The sequence below is a fragment of the Pelodiscus sinensis genome, chromosome 21, assembly GCF_049634645.1.
Source record: "Pelodiscus sinensis isolate JC-2024 chromosome 21, ASM4963464v1, whole genome shotgun sequence".
NCBI classification, from domain to species: Eukaryota; Metazoa; Chordata; order Testudines; family Trionychidae; genus Pelodiscus; species Pelodiscus sinensis.
This window is the reverse complement of record NC_134731.1, coordinates 7535220-7552581: the sequence shown is the minus strand read 5'-3', so window position 1 is coordinate 7552581 and position 17362 is coordinate 7535220. Positions and strand designations below refer to the sequence as shown.

General features: G+C 44.8%; 1 protein-coding gene across 1 annotated transcript in view; it reads left to right on the top strand.

The window, feature by feature from the left end:
• Window positions 1-5424, top strand: part of CA4 (carbonic anhydrase 4) — a 34424-nt gene extending 29000 nt beyond the window's left edge. The window contains exons 6-8 of the mRNA XM_006138635.4: window positions 164-227; window positions 1488-1651; window positions 3244-5424. Coding sequence (XP_006138697.2) covers window positions 164-227; window positions 1488-1651; window positions 3244-3435 — 420 coding nt within the window. The 3' untranslated portion in view covers window positions 3436-5424. The remainder of the gene's footprint in view (window positions 1-163; window positions 228-1487; window positions 1652-3243) is intronic.
• The last annotated feature ends 11938 nt before the right edge of the window (window positions 5425-17362 follow it).

Genomic DNA, 17362 nt, shown 5'->3' with positions numbered 1-17362 from the left:
CCCCAGAGAGGGTGGACCGAAGACAATGATCAAGCGATTTGTCTCCTGCCATTGCTCTCCAGCCTCTGACAGACAGAGGCCAAGGACACCATTTTATCCCCTGGCTAATAGCCTTTTATGGACCTAACCTCCATGAAATTATCTAGCTTCCCTTTTGTTTCAGATCGGTGCAGAAAATGAAAAGTATGCACCTCTCATAGAGAAGTTGAATGACGTTCCTACCAAAGGTAAAGAGCTTGGATGTACCCACAGCAATCTGAATTTATTTAAAGAGATAATCATTACATCTAGGAGTTATAAAGTGACCTGTCCCTGTTCCCTTTGTACTCCAGTGAGATCTGACCTTGAATTCTCGAACAAGAGCATCAAGCCTAAAGACTGGTCTATGCAACAGAGCTATGTCTACATAACCCAGTATAACTGTTACCCAGGGATGTGAAAAATCTACAACCTAACCCTCTGTATCAGAGGTGCTATGTCGGCAGGAGAGCTTCTCCCGTCATTCTAGTTATGCTGACGGGACAGCTCTTTCCTATCGGTACAGAGCATCTTGAGGAAAGCCCTACAGAGGTGCAAATGCACAGAGACAGCATTTTAAGTGTAGACTTGCCCTCCATTGGTGTGAAATGATTTTAAGCAAGGACACTGGGTGAGAAAAGTAGGGATGTAAACGTGTCACTGGTTAACCGATAAGCTTGATGCTTGTCCATTTCTGTGAACGGTTAAACGCTGCCTGGGGTCCCAGCTGCCGGGATCCCTGGACACGGGGACTCCCGGGCATAGAGTCATTGCAGAGGGGAGCCACATAATCCGTGGTGGTCCTGTAGCTTCCGTCTGCAGCTCTAGTTCCCCAGTTAACCGTGTAACCAATAGCACTTTAATCCGTTGCACCGTTATTGTTTTACACGTTATTTCCATCCCTAGTGGAAGGCTCACGCAAAGTATCCACCCCCTATCCGTGCTGTAGAGCTGTATTCTGCAGGGCCTCTTGCCGAATACAGGGCAGGCACGGTGGTTTGGGGGCTATGCCCATCCACAGGCAAGCTGACAGATTCACCAGGCCCCTGGGCAAGGCGGGGTGGTAGTGGCGCCGCAATCCCGGAAGGGGCAGGGCCATAGGTGGAAGGGGTGGGGTTGACCGGCCAACTCTTGGTGCCACCCAGACAACGTCCCTCCCCTACCTCGCCTCTCTGTGCTCTCTCACACAGATTCCCATGTAGGATTGTCCCCTTCTCCATGATCTTCTGCCAATCTTAAGAGAGCTCAAATCAGTGTCAGAGTCTCAGTGGCCGGGAGCCCTGGGGCAGTGGCCCCCTGGCCTGCCCCCTGTCGGGAAGCCTGCCCAGCCAGTAGCCCCCGCATCTTCCAGAGCCAGACTCTGAGGATGGCACCACTGTTGGTAGCAGCAGCCAGAATCCAAGGGAGCTGTAAACACCGAACTGCTAAGCATGCCCACTCCCACTGACGTTTCTCCATTGTTTTCCTAGGCAATGAAAAGACGATGGCTGCTTTGCCCCTGGAATCGCTCATCCCGCCGGAAAAGAATCTCACCGGCTATTATCGGTACAGCGGCTCCCTGACCACGCCCGGATGCAATGAGACGGTCATCTGGACGATATTTAAGGAGCCAATCGCACTGAGTGAAAATCAGGTAATTCAGAGAGTTGTGGGCGAGGTCGTCCTTAGGATTTACAGGGCCTTGTGCCGTCCTATGAAACTGGTTCTCCTAGGTCTGATGACAGCCCCTGGGCAGGGGCGGGGAGGGAGGGAGGCATATGACAATAGTGTAGAGCTGTGATTTTATAATCTTCAGTCGTGCACTAATGGAATAGTTTTCAAGCAAATTTTAAACTAAAGTCCTGTCGTCTAACTCTCAATTTAGAAACTGACAGGATAGACCTGGGTTGGCAAAGGCCTGTTAAATGGCTTCATTACCGCCTGAATGGCTCTTTCACGGGTTCAGTGTCTGCCAATAGGTCTGGCAGTCTTTTCCACTTTTGAGTTAACTATAGATCCTTCCCGGAGGAAGCAGAGTCACAGAGCAGGGATAGGAAGAGGCAGGAGGGTGGACATTAAGACCCAGCGGTGTTTCAAATTTCCGGGTGCCCTACGCAGCTGCATATTCTGTGTCTGGATAAGAACATTGATTGTAGGCTGAACAGGGCAGCTAGGTCGTTTTGTCTAGCTCACTCAAACTCCCCTCCTCATCCTCTTCTTCCCTCTCCAATATGCTCTCTTGCCCAGAGTCCAATGTAGGATCGTCTCCTTCTCCATTACTTCTGCAGTCCCCAGAGAGCCCAAATCAATAGCAGCATAATGTATCCCGGCTTGTTTGCTATCTGTCACATCACCTGTTTTGGTGGAGGAAAAAAAAACACCTCCGCATCTTTCCCCATTCCAAAAAGAGGGATGTGTGTTTCAGGACAGTTCTCAAGGGAAGATAAATATCACTGCCATTAGAAAGATGAGGCAACAAAAGCACATAGTAATTAGGTAACTTGCCAAAGGCCATGAAGTAAGGCAGTGTCAGAGGTTGGAACAGACTTCAGATCAGTGCTAGTTCAGTGTGCTCTATCCACTGCAATAATGAATATGCAAATAAAATGTACCCCGGCCCCCCGCCGCAGAGCCATCACTGGCATCAGCTGCAGCAGTTCCCCACCACATGGCAGCTACAGGAGCTGAAGCCAGCTTCTGTGCTGCAGCTCTGGGGACTGGGGCTGGAGTACATATTTTAGCAGACTGGTAACATTGTATTTGCATATTTTCACATTCAGTATTTGCATCATGAATGTGTAAATATGCAAATCAAATGTTGCCAGTCCATGGAAAGTTTGTGAATGGGTTTACCAGTCCATGATATAAGAAAAGTTGGGAACCGCTGCTCTAGAGAAGAACCAGAGATGGGGAGGCATGTAATCTTGATTCCTGCATGCTGTGCCACAGGGATATGAGGGAGGGAAGCAGGGGCTGAACGTAGAGAAAAGACCTGTCTTGCCAGGGTGGCTTGCACTAGACAGGACCAGGCTGCTTAGCCCAGAGGAAATTTAAGGAGTCTTCCTGGGCTAGAAGGAAGCATCTGTCAATAATCTGGGGGACAAGTTTTGGTTCCATTTAAACTAGAATAGACGTATGGTTCAGAGCCACACCGCAGTGCAAACTATAGCCTGGAAAGAGGACACTTCCCTTTTCTTCCTCACCCAAAAAAAGAATAATTGCCTTTTTTTTTATGGCGGTTTGCAGATGGAGAACTTCTGGAAGAAGCTTTACTTCACTGAGGATAAAACATTACTCATGACCGACAATTTCCGACCTGTTCAGCCTCTCAATGACAGAGTCGTGTACCACTCCGATGGCAGCATCCTACTGTCTCCTGCAAATGCTTTATTGGTGGCGCCAACACTTATCTACCTCATGAGTCTTCTTTTCCAATGAACACTGGTCATCCATTATCAGGTTTCGGCGGTGGAGGGAGTGTTAATTTTTTGTTTCAAGCACTTCTCTGCAGTTCAGAAGCTCTGGGCTGCAGCTCATTGTACAATATAGCCTTGGTGTTTTTCCTAACGCTTATCATATAGAGATAAAGAAATAATTTCAGGGAACCTCCCTCGAGGCTCATGATAAATATAATACAAAGCTATAGAGAAGTCTTTTTAAATCCTTTAAGACTTTTCTTTTGAAAGCAATAAAATGTGTTAATTGCAACCCTATAATTTTAAATCAACACAGCAAGTGTGCTTAATAGAGCCATTCAGAGGACTTATAGGAATCAGAGTGCCAAAGTGAGACTGAATGCAATATAGTTCAATGCTGCATCACAAATCAAGGACATGAAACATTTTCGGTGACACAGTGGATGCTGTGTCCTCCAACACCGATGCCTCACACAACCTGTTAAAAGGGCTCATCCTATGTATTGCAGGATACATATCAGGCTTCAGCCAGAAAAATACGTTTTCTTGCTTCTCCCAACTTAAGCTGAATTTTTAATGAAGGGTTTGTTTATTTTTTAAATCTACTGCTATTGGGTTTTAGGAACATAGGAGTCCCATACCAGGTCTGACTGTTAGTCCAATCTAGTCCTGCAGCCTGCCTTTAGCAGTATCCAGTACTGGATGCGACAGAGGAAAAGGAAAGCACCACCCAAAACAGATAGCTTCAGCCACTTGGAAAATTCCATCCCGAATCCCATTGGAAGGTTAAATGTGAAGCATGAGATTTGATGATCCTTTCACTAAAGGATCCCCTTGAATAATAAAATCTCCCCTTGAATAATAAAATCCTAGAACGGCTCAGGGAACTTTGTGGAATTTTTTGTTGAATTTTTTTTCAGGGTTTCATCAAACCCCTCAATTTTTTTGGTCTAGAATTGGTATTTTGCACACATTTCTATTTTGTTGAAAAAAATGTTCCATTCTGATGAAAACATTTTGATCAGCTCTATAAAATGCTCCTACACCTGTGGGGTAGGTTACAAACCCCATGGCTGTGTCTAGACTGGCAAGTTTTTCCACAAAATCATCTGATTTTGTGGAAAAACTTGCCAGCTGTTTACACTGGCCGCTTGAATTTCCGCAAGAACACTGACGATCTCATGTAAGATCGTCAGTGTTCTTGCGGAAATACTATGCTGCTCCCGTTCGGGCAAAAGCCCTCTTGCACAAATCATTTGTGCAAGAGGGCCAGTGTAAACAGCACAGTACTGTTTTGCGCAAAAAAGCCCTGATCGCTAAAATGGCGATCGGGGCTTTTTTGCGGAAAACCGCGTCTAAATTGGCCACGGACGCTTTTCCGCAAAAAGTGCTTTTGCGGAAAAGCATCCTGCCAATCTAGATGTGCTTTTCCGAAAATGCTTTTAACGGAAAACTTTTCCGTTAAAAGCATTTTCGGAAAATCATGCCAGTGTAGATGTAGCCCCATATATATATAAAGGGGGTTGTTCTGTGGTTTGTGTTGATTTCTTTGGTGCTTTTTCAATCATACACTGGAAACCCCAGTATACAGTGAAGATGGTTTCCCCTGTTACCACCTGAGCATGCAGAGATGCAGTGCCTCCGATTAAACCAGTTGGTTTAACCCTTTGAGTCAAGATCATATAACATGTTGCAGCCCCTTGGTGAATTTTAAATCTTGGCTATCTCAAAACGGGATTTATACTGGGAGTGCAAAGTTATGCCTTTTTCTTTAGTGCGGTGTTTGTGTACGACATCTGGGTCGTCACTCGGTGAGGGTGAATGGCAGGGTGGGGAATTATTTTCTTCTCTACTGTATCTATTTAATAGTTGATTATGAAGAGTTAAACCCCACAATGGAAAAGCAGGCATGATATTTATACATTTAGGAGACTATCCAAAACTGTAATTGTATTTTTCTATTATTTAAGAGATTTTGAGAACTGAATGTAAATAAAAACTTGTGGTTGAAAGGCAATGTCTGAATCTTTCACTGCCTTGGAATTTCTCTCTTTCTGGCCTCCCTGGAGGGGGTTCACACAGCAAGTGCTAAGAAGAGAAAAATGTTTTTCCCATCTCTTCTAGACAGCTAAGGCTGTACTTCTGGAGGTGTTCCCCATTCTGTTTGTGCATTATTGTCAATGGTCCCTGAGGTCTTTCAGAGGCTCCTTTCTTCACACTGGCCTCTGAGATACAAATTGAACCTCTCTAGTCCAGCACCCTTGGGACCTGACTGGTGCTGAACCAGAGAATTTGCCAAACTATGGCAGGTCAATATTGTCGAGCAGCATTACCAGCACTTCCACCCCTTACTGTGGTCTTAGAAGACATTTAGGGGCTAAATCACAGCACAGAACACTGAGAGCTAGGACTGGTGGCTGTAAACAAACTTTATGGAACTGCAGCCATACCAATGATAAGTGGACATCGGGCTAAGTAAAATCATTCTGGACCATGGATGTTGCGGACCAGAGAACACCAGACTAAAGAGGTTCAACCTGTACTAATGTCACACTTGACCTATGCAGACAATAGGGCCTGATTTTCCACGGTGCTGTGTGCCCTTCCACTCTTGTTGAAATATGGGGGGAGCACTCTGATTTCTTTGGGGAAAGTGGAACCATAGGGTCGCCCAGTACATCTTCCCATCCACATGCCCACATGGCTAATCAGTGGGATGCTAGCTAAGCATCCAGCCGCTCCTTAAACATCTCTGTACTACCAGCTTCCACCTCTTCCATCTGTTTCCCCAAACCAGGAAGACAATTGAGACGCTTTGGAGCAAAGAGGGTTTTTGTGGCTGTTTTAATGGGTAGCATACTAAAGTTATTTGACCGCCTCACGTTTTGCTATCCCATCCCCATAAAGGTTTCTAGGCAACAACATGCACCAGCTGTGTCCAACCCGAGGCTCTTCCCCCCATGGCTTGTAAGCTGCTCCCACATCCCCAAAAACTGCCCTCTGCTCCCGGCTTCCTGTGCTGACCTGGGCAAATCACTTCACTTCTCTGTTCCTTGGTTTACCCAGCTGGAAAACGCATGTACTCTTTCAGCGCTTCAAAGAAATCGTGGTAATGAATTAGTTGTAAGCAAAGCACTGAGTTTCTCATGCTAATGGACAAAGTACTATTCATTCACTGTGTTAATTGCACAATAGCCGCAAACAGGTGGAAAGCAAATAAGCAACACTTATTTGCTCCCAAATATTTTAACTGCTGGACAGCAGGAAGGGAAAAATAACTGCGGGGAAAGTCATTTGGTTGAGCGCTATACAAACTAGTCTTTCCTGTTCTATATATGCCTCAGTGTGGAAGACTTCAAGTTTTATTCTAGGGCTATTTTCTTATTCTCTAAGGCTGTGTCTACACTGGCCAGATATTCCGGAAAATCAGCCGCTTTTCTGGAATAACTTGCCAGCTGTCTACACTGGCCGCTTGAATTTCTGGAAAAGCACTGACGATCTAATGTAAAATCATTAGTGCTTTTCCGGAAAAACTATGCTGCTCCCATTCGGGCAAAAGTCTTTTTCCGGAAAACTGTTCCGGAAAAGGGCCAGTGTAGACAGCAGAGATTCACGAAAATGACGATCGGGGCTTTTTTGCGGAAAAGTGCGTCTAGATTGGCACGGACGCTTTTCCGCAAAAAGTGCTTTTCCGGAAAAGCATCCTGCCAATCTAGACGTGCTTTTTACGAAAATACTTTTAACGGAAAACTTTTCCGTTAAAAGCATTTCTGGAAAATCATGCCAGTGTAGACGTAGCCTAAGGGTGAGATTTACCCCAGTGCAGAGGATCTGCATCAATCCCCTTATCTAAACTGCAGTTCTGCTCTGAGAAGCAAAGCCCCAGTCCTGCAAGGAACTCTGTGTCAGATCAGAAGATCTTTGCAGGATAGGCACCATAGAACATTGTGGGGGTCCTTCTGAAGTAGGTCAGACCATCTGCACTCAGTTTACATCTTAAATAACTGTCAGCCCACCATATGCTGAAATTCATACTGGCTTCTTTCTAGCTCACACATCCCCAACAGTTATGGTAAATGTTGGTGAAGTGTATATTAGTAATGGTTATCTAATTGGAATTTCATTAACAATATTGTTCAAGTTGCTTAAGACAGAATAAAATCCAGATCCCTCTTGTAGGGGCGTGTTGGTGGTGACATGATAAGAGGATTAAACAAAAGTCATAAGACTATATTGTCATAAACAGCGTAAGCAGATGCAATTCTGCACCTACACAATGAACCAGCCTATTGGATGCGAAGGTCCAGTGTTTGCAATCACAGCAGAGAGCAAAACTGAGGCCTGTTCTACGCTGCCGGAGAAAGTCGACTTAAGATACACAACTCTAATAACAAGAGCAGCTGAGCTAGAATCGACGTACTTTAAGTCGACTTTCTGCAGAGTTCCCACTGTGGGAGGTTGATGGGAAAACCTTTTCCATTATCTTCCCCTTCTCCTCATGACTCTGTACAGTAGTGGGGTCAACGGAAGCATCACCAGTAGTTGATTTAGTGGGTCCTTACTAGACCCACTAAATCAAACCATGGAAGATCAATCTCCAGATAAGTGTAGACCTGCCCTTAAGGAGGGGCTTACATGGATCTAAGAGACTTCTGTGTTCTTTATGCACAAGGGTGTATTTCTCCCAAAGTGCCTACACTTCAACTTATGGAAAGAATAATTTTTCAATAGTTTGCAGCATCAGCAATGTACTGAATCAGCAAATCTCTGGTCAGTGCAAACTCAGGAATGTTCTGTTCCCTTCCAACTGAGGAGTTTGCTCTCCTGTCACAGCTGCAGTGCACGTTATTCTTGTTTCAGAAAAAAAATAACGCTCAAGCATTCCATTCCCACTTATACAATACACCGATCACAGGAACCTATGTCCATGAAGCTCAATATTGAAAACTCATCTATTGCAACAAATTAAATTAATTCAACATGTTATTAAAAAAAATCTCCCTAATAAACAAAACACAAGACCCCTTCATTATTCTGCCTGCCCCAAAGGTTCACACTGGACTTCATTGAGTCTTCTATTTTTCTTGTTTAAAGGAATCACCCTTAGGCCATATGCAAACTATATACATATTGAATTAATGATTAATCAAAACTCAGCCCTCCTCCCATTCATTTGAAACCTGAATGTTTCTCAACATTTTGAGTGGGGGTGAGCCAGATTTGACACATTAATTTGGGCCCTCTTTATTTTAATTTCTAATACAGTTACACTTAATAGCTGACTGGCTAAATGCAGTCCGTTCTTCCATGGAAATGACAGTGTCAACAACGCTAAATGCCATTCTGCTTTTAATCAGGTCACTGCAGTCCAGGAAGCTGAGAGAGACAAGAAATGACAGATTAATACTCAGAAGGCATAAATTAGCATTGCTCACCAAGGATTAGCTGCAAGACACTGGAAAGAAACAGGTTGTCCATGCTGCATTGGTTACTTCTGTATAGATATCATTGGACCTTTGAAGCAAAGTTCAAGTATACAAAAGATTGTCATGTGAAGATTTTAAGATGCTTTTTTTTTCCCATTCCAGATCTGGCCTTTAGGGGTAAGAACATAAGACTGGCCATAGTGGGTCAGAACAAAGGACTATCTAGGCCAGTATCCTGTCTTCTGACAGTGGCCAATGCCAGATGCCCCAGAGGGAATGAACAGAACAAGGAGTCATCAAGTGATCCCTCTCCTGTCCCCCATTCCAAGCCTCTGACAAACAGAGGCCTGGGACACCATTCCTACCCATCCAGGCTAAGCAGCATTGATGGCCCTGTCCTCCTTGAATTTATCTAGGTGTTGTTTTGAACCCCATTGAAGTCCTGGTTTTCACAACTTCCTCTGGCAAAGAGTTCCACAGGTTGCATGAAAAAAATACGTCCTTTTGTTTGTTTTAAATCTGCTACCTATTCATTTCATTTGGTGACACCTCGTTCTTGTGTTATGGGAACACAGGGCTGTAGCTCTAGCCTTGGGGAAGCTGGTGCTGGCTGCCTGGCTGTTCCCGGGGCGGGTTGCATGGCAGGAAGGATGTTCCATGTGCCAAAGCTGGGGCCAACAAGGCCCCAGTTGGGCAGCGTCCTCTCCCTGGCCCCAGTGCTGGGGCAGGTCCCAAGGTCTGGCCCATATCTGGCCACAGGAAGGGCTGGTGCCTCCTACTGCGGGCTAATCCTCACACATCCCATTCCACACCCATCCCATTGTCCTGGCACAACCAAACCCTGACCTTGCTTTGAGTCAGGGGTGAGGAACGCAAGGCCTGGAGGTCACTGGTATGTCTGGATCCAGCCCTGAGGCTCAGGACTCTCCCCCGAGCATTGGGGAGCCCACACTGATCCTCCAGCCGAGCCGCTGCCCCTCTGCAGGGCAGGAACACACAAAATCTTTTAGCCTGGGGTCCCCCCTAGGCTCTGGTGTGTGAGGGGAATGTGTGGAGTGTCTTTCTCCTCCTCAGTCGGCAGTCACTTTAGAGGGCGTTTGTTGCTTATTTGGGTTGGGGATTTTTTTCCCTGCTTCTCACTTATGTGAGGCCTCTGACTGCTTTTTCTGTGGGATTCTCACTTGTGCGAAGCCCCCGCCCTTACTTTCAGTTATAAGAGGAAGCCGCATACCCAATGTTGTGGTCCTAGCTCTTACTGTTTAGGAGGAGTTCTTGGACAGACACACAGACAGACGGACACAGAGACGCGCCGACTCTTTAAAATATATATAGATGAAAGAAAGAGGGCATCAGTGCTTTAACATACGTATGAATCCAAAGCACCTTTTACAATCATATCAAAGGCAACTTTCATTGTGCAAGTTTGGAACAGTGGGAAAACCTTTTGCCTTTAATTCAGTCAAGGGAATTTCCGATAAAAATATTTTTTTTGGGGACATGCACATCTTCAAAGATTGGGAAGGTTATTCATAATAATTCAGTTAGCCAGCGAGTACATCTACAAAGAAGGATCTACCTTCTTTTAAGTTTGACTGTGTGTGTCTTCCTGTGAACCAGTAGCTACATGTGGCATTTTTCCAGCAAGCAGTTTAGATTTAAACCATGTGCCAGAGCCTCCAGCTAAGAATACATTCAGCTGTTTATTTTTTGCAGATAAACTTCCTTTTCATTGATCTTTATCTTACTGGCATCATTCAGAGTGCACGTTGTGTGCGTGTCAGTTTTTTCACTGATCATTTTGTTTCCTTCTGATGATCTATGGTTGTTTGGAAAAGGACCCTAACAATTATACAGATGGTGAAAAATAGAGTTATAGGGTTTAGATGCGCCTTCCCGGGTTGGTCACTTTCCCTTTGAAAAGAGAATATATCATAAGTGGCTGGCCTCACTATTGAACCAGAACAGAAGCCTGGCCAAAAGTGGATAGGCGATCAAACTCAACTACAATGAATTACTGAGACACAGATATTTGTATCTCGGGGGGGGGGGGGGGGGGGCGACTCCCTTTATTTCAGGAGACAAACTCCAACTTTTGCTTGCATTTATTTGAACTCTAATTTGTGCTGCTGTTTAGATTTCATCCTCCCCTCTCTGTAATCAACGGGTGCCATTTGCAGTGTGAAATTAATATAATCATAGACATGGGGGGCTGGAAGGGGCCTCAAGAAGGCTTCTTAGTTCATCCCCGTCTCCTTCCCTTCTTGAGGGGGAACCAAATATACTGGACAAGCCCTGATACGTTTGTCTAATCCATTCTTGAAGACCTCCAACGGGAGGGATTCCACAACCGCCCTTGGCAATGTATTCCACTACTTAGCTGTCCTTAGAGTGAGAAGTTTTTCCTAATGTCTAACATCTCCAGTGGTGCTGGCACTACAGTTAGGGAAGGGACTGAGCTGCGCCCCCACCCCTGTTCTTCTCACCGTCTCTGGCGGGGCTCACGCTTAGAGTTGCCAACTCTCCCGGACCAGATGGACTGGACACGGTTGCCACAAAGAGCGTGCGGTCCATCCAGTACGCGAGAGTTGGCAACCCTAGCCACAGGCCAAGGCTGGTGGCAGGACTCCAAGCGGTTTGTTCTTCTTCCTGATCCTCTGACGATCAGGGAGCAAGGGGAAAGAACAGAGCTAGTGTGTGTGCCTCCTCTGCCCCCTCCCTTCACCAGCTGGGAGTGAGAGAAACACACACACACACACACACACACACACACTGTACTCTCCCCTCCTTCCCTGACAGGGAAACTGGAGGCAGAGCAAGTAGCATTCCAGTAGGTGTGGCCGCAGCCCTCCCAAAATGGAACCCCTTGCCAGGGACAGTGGGACCCGGGGCTGGTGGAGCTGGCAGCAGAAACGGGGATGGCACCTGGGTGTGGGAAAGACAGGTGCAAAACCCACATGTGCTGCCAACCCCTCCCCCCATATTCTTACTTCCCACTCCTATATAAATCTCCCTTTATTCATAAGAACATCGGAACGACCATACTGGGTCAGACCAAAGGTCCATCTAGCCTAGTATCCAGTCTGCCTATACCAGGTGCCCCAGAGGGAGGGATTACAACAGGTAAGCCCCCGTGATCCCTCCCCTGTCACCCACCTCCAGAGAAACAGAGATTAGGGACACCATTTCTTCAATCTATCTAGCTCTTTTTTGAACCCTGTTAAAGTTCTAGCCTTCACCACATCCTCTGGCAAGGAGTTCCACAGGTTGACTGTGAACTGAGTGAAGAAAAACTTCCTTTTGTTTGTTTTAAACCCACTGCCTAGTAATTTCATTTGGTGACCTCTAGTTCTTTTATTGTGGGAATAAATAAATACCGTAACTTTTCCTTAGTCACTTTTACCATACCAGTCATGATTGTATCGACCTCAGATTAATTCAGATTAAGCTGATTACTTTTTATCCCACCTAGACCCATTGTTCCAGTGAAAGCAGAAGCCAAGTTTTCAAATCTACCTTGTATTTTTATCCCTCGTCATTGTTTAAACTTTGCAAAACTTTCAAGTACTCTAGTGCAGGCTTTCGACACTGGGAGACAAAAGAAACTCAAGCACAAAGATGAAATAATGGTAGATTCCTCTTTCTGCTACTCCTACAGCAGCACACAGAATAAATCAGAAAAAAATGGCCATTTGGGAACACTTAAAATGCTCTTTAGGTGTTATTTGTTTTTGAAATATCTTAGCTGCTTGTTCTTTTTTACCCCAAACTCTTACTCAGCCTTTTTCATACCTTTCTCAGTCCAATTTCCGGAAAAAGGGAACCACACAAAAACCTCAAAACTGCAGGCAAAAAGCCTGTCATAAGTATGTACATTATTTACCGGTTTTTAAGGCCTGGCTAGACTGACTTAGTTGGGGGTTGGTCTTACTTTTGCAGGGGGTTGGACTCGATGGCCTCCTGAGATCTCTTCCAACCCTAGGATTCTATGATATACAGTTAGTGAAAATTGCTTCATTGTCTGAGAATTTGACTGTTTGGTACCAGAGAGGATGTTTTCTTAGCTTTCATCAACAAATAAAATGAGTAATTCTATCTTTTACTGTCATCTCTGTTAACCTGCAATATTTCATTCTGCCTCTTTGCTATCACATAATAGTCAATAGTCACAACAATAGTCTTTACGGGAACAATATTCATGCAGAAGAGAAAACAAAAATACCACGCTTCAGAGTGTAAAATCCTCAGGAAAACAGCTAATCCAGCTGTTCCAAGACCTGAATATGCATCTCTCTGCCATACCCTGTCCATAGCTGTAATAGCTAGAACTTGCTTAGACTATCTCTGCTTATGACCCAAACTCCTTGCCTATTGAAACAATTGAAGTTTGTATTGTATTGAATTCTGGCTCAAGTTTTCTTATGTAAAACTTAAGCCCATTAAGTTGTCTGGGATAAAATTGCCATAGCTACTGAGGATGAATTAAATCCCTAATAAATACTTCTTGATCTTATTTTTTGGAAGAGACCATATTTAGATGCATGAATTTTTAAAACAGTAATTCCGTTGTTTCATATTCCTCCACATGTGATCGCAAGACCTCACCCCGTAGTCTTCTGGGTTATTGATAATCCTCATTACTTGTCCCATGACGCTTCCAGTTTTCTTTGCCTCCTGTATCTTGCTGAGTAACCAAATCCCTGGAAGATTATGAAAGCAATCCATCATTATGTCTCTAATTGGTGCACTCTATCTGAAAACGCGATGTCTCCAAAGGCTACCTGTTCCCGTGGTTCACATTTCACTTTGAGTCATTTAATTTAAAAACAAATCAAAACAGAAGGATGGGCAAGGAATATAATAGTCAGTGTTGTGTTCTCAATTCCTCTAGGGTCATCAGCCTAGAATTGTTGGATCTGCGCAGTGACATGCTGCCAATAGTTTAATAAAGGGATCTCGAAAAACTTCTTGTGATCAGTTACATTCTGGGGATGCAAGTCCTTGCAGCAAAGTCTGGTGGTTGGCTGAGGGATTTATTCTGTTTTTGCCCCTTCAGCGGGAACCCTTCGTTATCATTTCAACTGAGGACAAAGCAAAAACCACGCAGCAACCAAATGTCTAGTCATTGTACTTGCCGGAAATGCTTACACTATAAGTAAACAGAGTAGATGGAGGATGTAACACCAAGCTGGGTTTGTATCATTTGTGTGTGTGTGTGTGTGTGTGTGTGTGTGTGTAAGCTGTCCCTGTATCTTTTTATAACAAATGCTGCTACAGTGCAATGAAATATTTTATATGGTCCAGGGGGTACGTGATCTCTGGCAAGGGTGATTTAACAATAAAAGGGAGAGCCTTTCATTCAACTTTCAGTTGTGTTTGCTGGTGACTTTTTAACCAGGAATTGATTAGCTCCATGTTTAATTCAATACATTAAAGCAGAAAAATCTGAGCAGCCGCAGCTGTAACTACTGGAGGGAGAAACAAAGATGTTACAGTTACCTAGACAAAACACACACACACACACAAAACCCCCAGCAAGCATGTGTTACGTTTCTGTATGCAAGTCAACGACTTTTCTGCTTGCTATCTCATGTGAACTGCCCACTCAGCCGTGGTTAAGCTTTGCATTATAAGCTCTTTGAGGAATTGCTCGTTGGAGGTCATATGGAGGACCTACTGCAGATACAGTAGCTTTTTATACAGCAGGGATATTGACATGGGATACACGGCAGGGGCTGCTGATGTTATTGTAGCTGTTCCTATTTTTACTTCTAAGGAAGGGTCATGTCTCCTTGTTTTTCACCTTCTCTCATCGCTGCTTTTTCCACCAGTAAATCTCGCTGGTTTATTTTAATGTCTGCTTAATTTGGCAGCAAGGGGGGTGCTGGATCTTGTCCCTGGCATCCAAGCATGAGCTTCCATCCTCGGCTTTCCTGCATCTTGAGCACCGAGGAAGAAAGCTCTTCAGGTTTTCCTGTAGCTGCTCCCTCGGAGGCCTAACAGCTAGGGTCGCCAGATGGTTTAACCAAAGATACTGCCGCCCCACCCCCGCGCAAAAAACAAAAACAAAAAACCACTGGGGAAAAAATTCTGTTGAGGAAAAAAAGGGGGAGACCAAAATTGTTTACATGGCCCCATGCTCCTCACTCCCCCACCCTCGCCAGACACAGGAGAAAATTGTCCCTGCCGGACTTCTGTCCGAGGGAAACAGGAGATAACGGACATTTTACATGTCCGGTATTTTGGGTTTTTTTTTACCAGACGGAGGACACGAATACTGGACTGTCTGGGTGAATACTGGACACCTGGCAACCCTTGTAACAGCTTCCTAATGCAGTCTCTCATTTGAGGCTGTAGTAGCAAAGAAGGGATTGCCCTTGTGACTGTGACATAGGGAGGGAGGGACTGGAGGGGGGCAGTTGCCCCCAGGCGCCACGCTGGGGGCCGCCGCCGCCAATTCAGCTGCGGGGTCTGGGAGCAGAACCTGCCCCCTGCCTCCCTCTGTGTAGCACGTCCTGGGTGTGCCTCTGTCTTCCAACCTACTCTGATGGCCCAGCCAGCACAGAAGGATAATTTACTTTGCATGTCACCTTCAAGATACAAGAGCTATGCAAATGCCAGTTAATGGAGAAAAACCATGCTTTGAGATACCTAGTGTGGTGGTAGAAATGTAGCCGTGTTAGTCTGGGGTAGCTGAAGCAAAATGCAGGACAATGTAGCACTTTAAAGACTAACAAGATGGTTTATTAGCTGATGAGCTTTCGTGGGCCAGACCCACTTCCTCAGATCAAATAATGGAAGAAAACAGTCACAACCATATATACCAAAGGATACAATTTAAAAAAATGAACAAATATGAAAAGGACAAATCACATTACAGAACAGAAGGGGGATGTGGGGGGGGGGGGGGGGAGGGAAGGAAGGTGAATGCCAGTGAGTTAATGATATTAGAGGTGGGGAAGGGGAAATGTCTGTGAGTTAATAGTATTAGAGGTGATAATTGGGGAAGCTATCTTTGTAATGGGTAAGGTAGTTGGAGTCTTTGTTAAGTCCGGTGCGGAGGGTGTCGAATTTTAGCATGAATGCCAGTTCAGAGGATTCCCTTTCAAGTGCAGATTTGAATGTCTTCTGAAGTAGGATGCAGGTTAGCAGGTCATTGAGACTGTGTCCTTTCTGGCTGAAATGACAAGAAACTGTTTTCTCTTTGTGATCTTGTCTGATATCTGTTTTGTGGGCATTAATCCTTTGGCGAAGTGTCTGAGATGTTTGTCCAATGTACATAGCAGACGGACACTTTTGGCACATGATAGCATAGATTATATTTCTGGAGGCGCAGGAATATGTGTTCTTGATCTTATAACTCACTTGGTTAGGTCCAATAATGGTATCAGCAGAATGAATATGTGGACAAAGCTGGCAACGGGGTTTGTTGCAAGGGAAGGTACCAGGGTTGGTATTAGTGTGGTATGTCCTGTGGTGGAGATTTTAAAGTGATGGAGCTGGAAAAAAACCCTCTCTTCTAAATTGCATGGACTTCAGCAGGGAAAGCCAGCAGGCCAGAGTACTTTTACGGAGTGCAGAGAGAAAGCCTATGATAGACAGTGTTCAATATTCCATCCGTGGTCAGTTATGGCAAGAGAGGATATTAGGTGTGTGATCCAACTTTTATATCAATGTATCCTGCAAATCTTAGAACAATTTCACTTTGACAAGGTCTAGGATTCACTTAGTTAACTACAAAGAGGCTCTCGGACAGTGTATTGCTTTAAAAAAAAGGATCAGGATTGGAAGGGATAGAGAGACCTCTTACCAAAAACAGATTCTTGCTCCTTTCACCAGACAAAGTTGGGGTTTGCCCCCGGAGGTCACTTTCTGCAGACTTCACGGAATATGAGGAAACATATAACTAGAACCCACTTAATTTCCAGGCATGTTAGATGTAACTGGCAAATAATTAATCCAAAATACTAATTACGAGAGGTATGTTCTAACCAGCTATAATGGATGATTACAGTTTATACTGTGCATTACTGGAACTGAAACCTCTGTTATGTCTATAGAACTTCATTGCAGTGTTGTTACACAGACAAAATTATACTAGGAGGCTACGTCTAGACTTGCATGATTTTCCGGAAATGCTTTTAACGGAAAAGTTTTCAGTTAAAAGCATTTTCGGAAAAGAGCATCTAGATTGGCACGGAAGCTTTTCTGCAAAAGCACTTTTTGTGGAAAAGCGTCCGTGGCCAATTTAGATGCGCTTTTGTGCAAAAAAGCTCCGATCGCCATTTTCACGATCGGGGCTTTTTTGCGCAAAACAAATCTCAGCTGTCTACACTGGCCCTTTTGCGCAAGAGTTTTGCGCAAAAGGGACTTTTGCCCGAATGGGAGCAGCATAGTATTTCTGCAAAAAGCACTGATTTCTTACAGTAGGAAGTCAGTGCTTTTGTGGAAATTCAAGCGGCCAGTGTAGACAGCTGGCAAGTTTTTCTGGAAAAGCAGCTGATTTTCCGGAAAAACTGGCCAGTC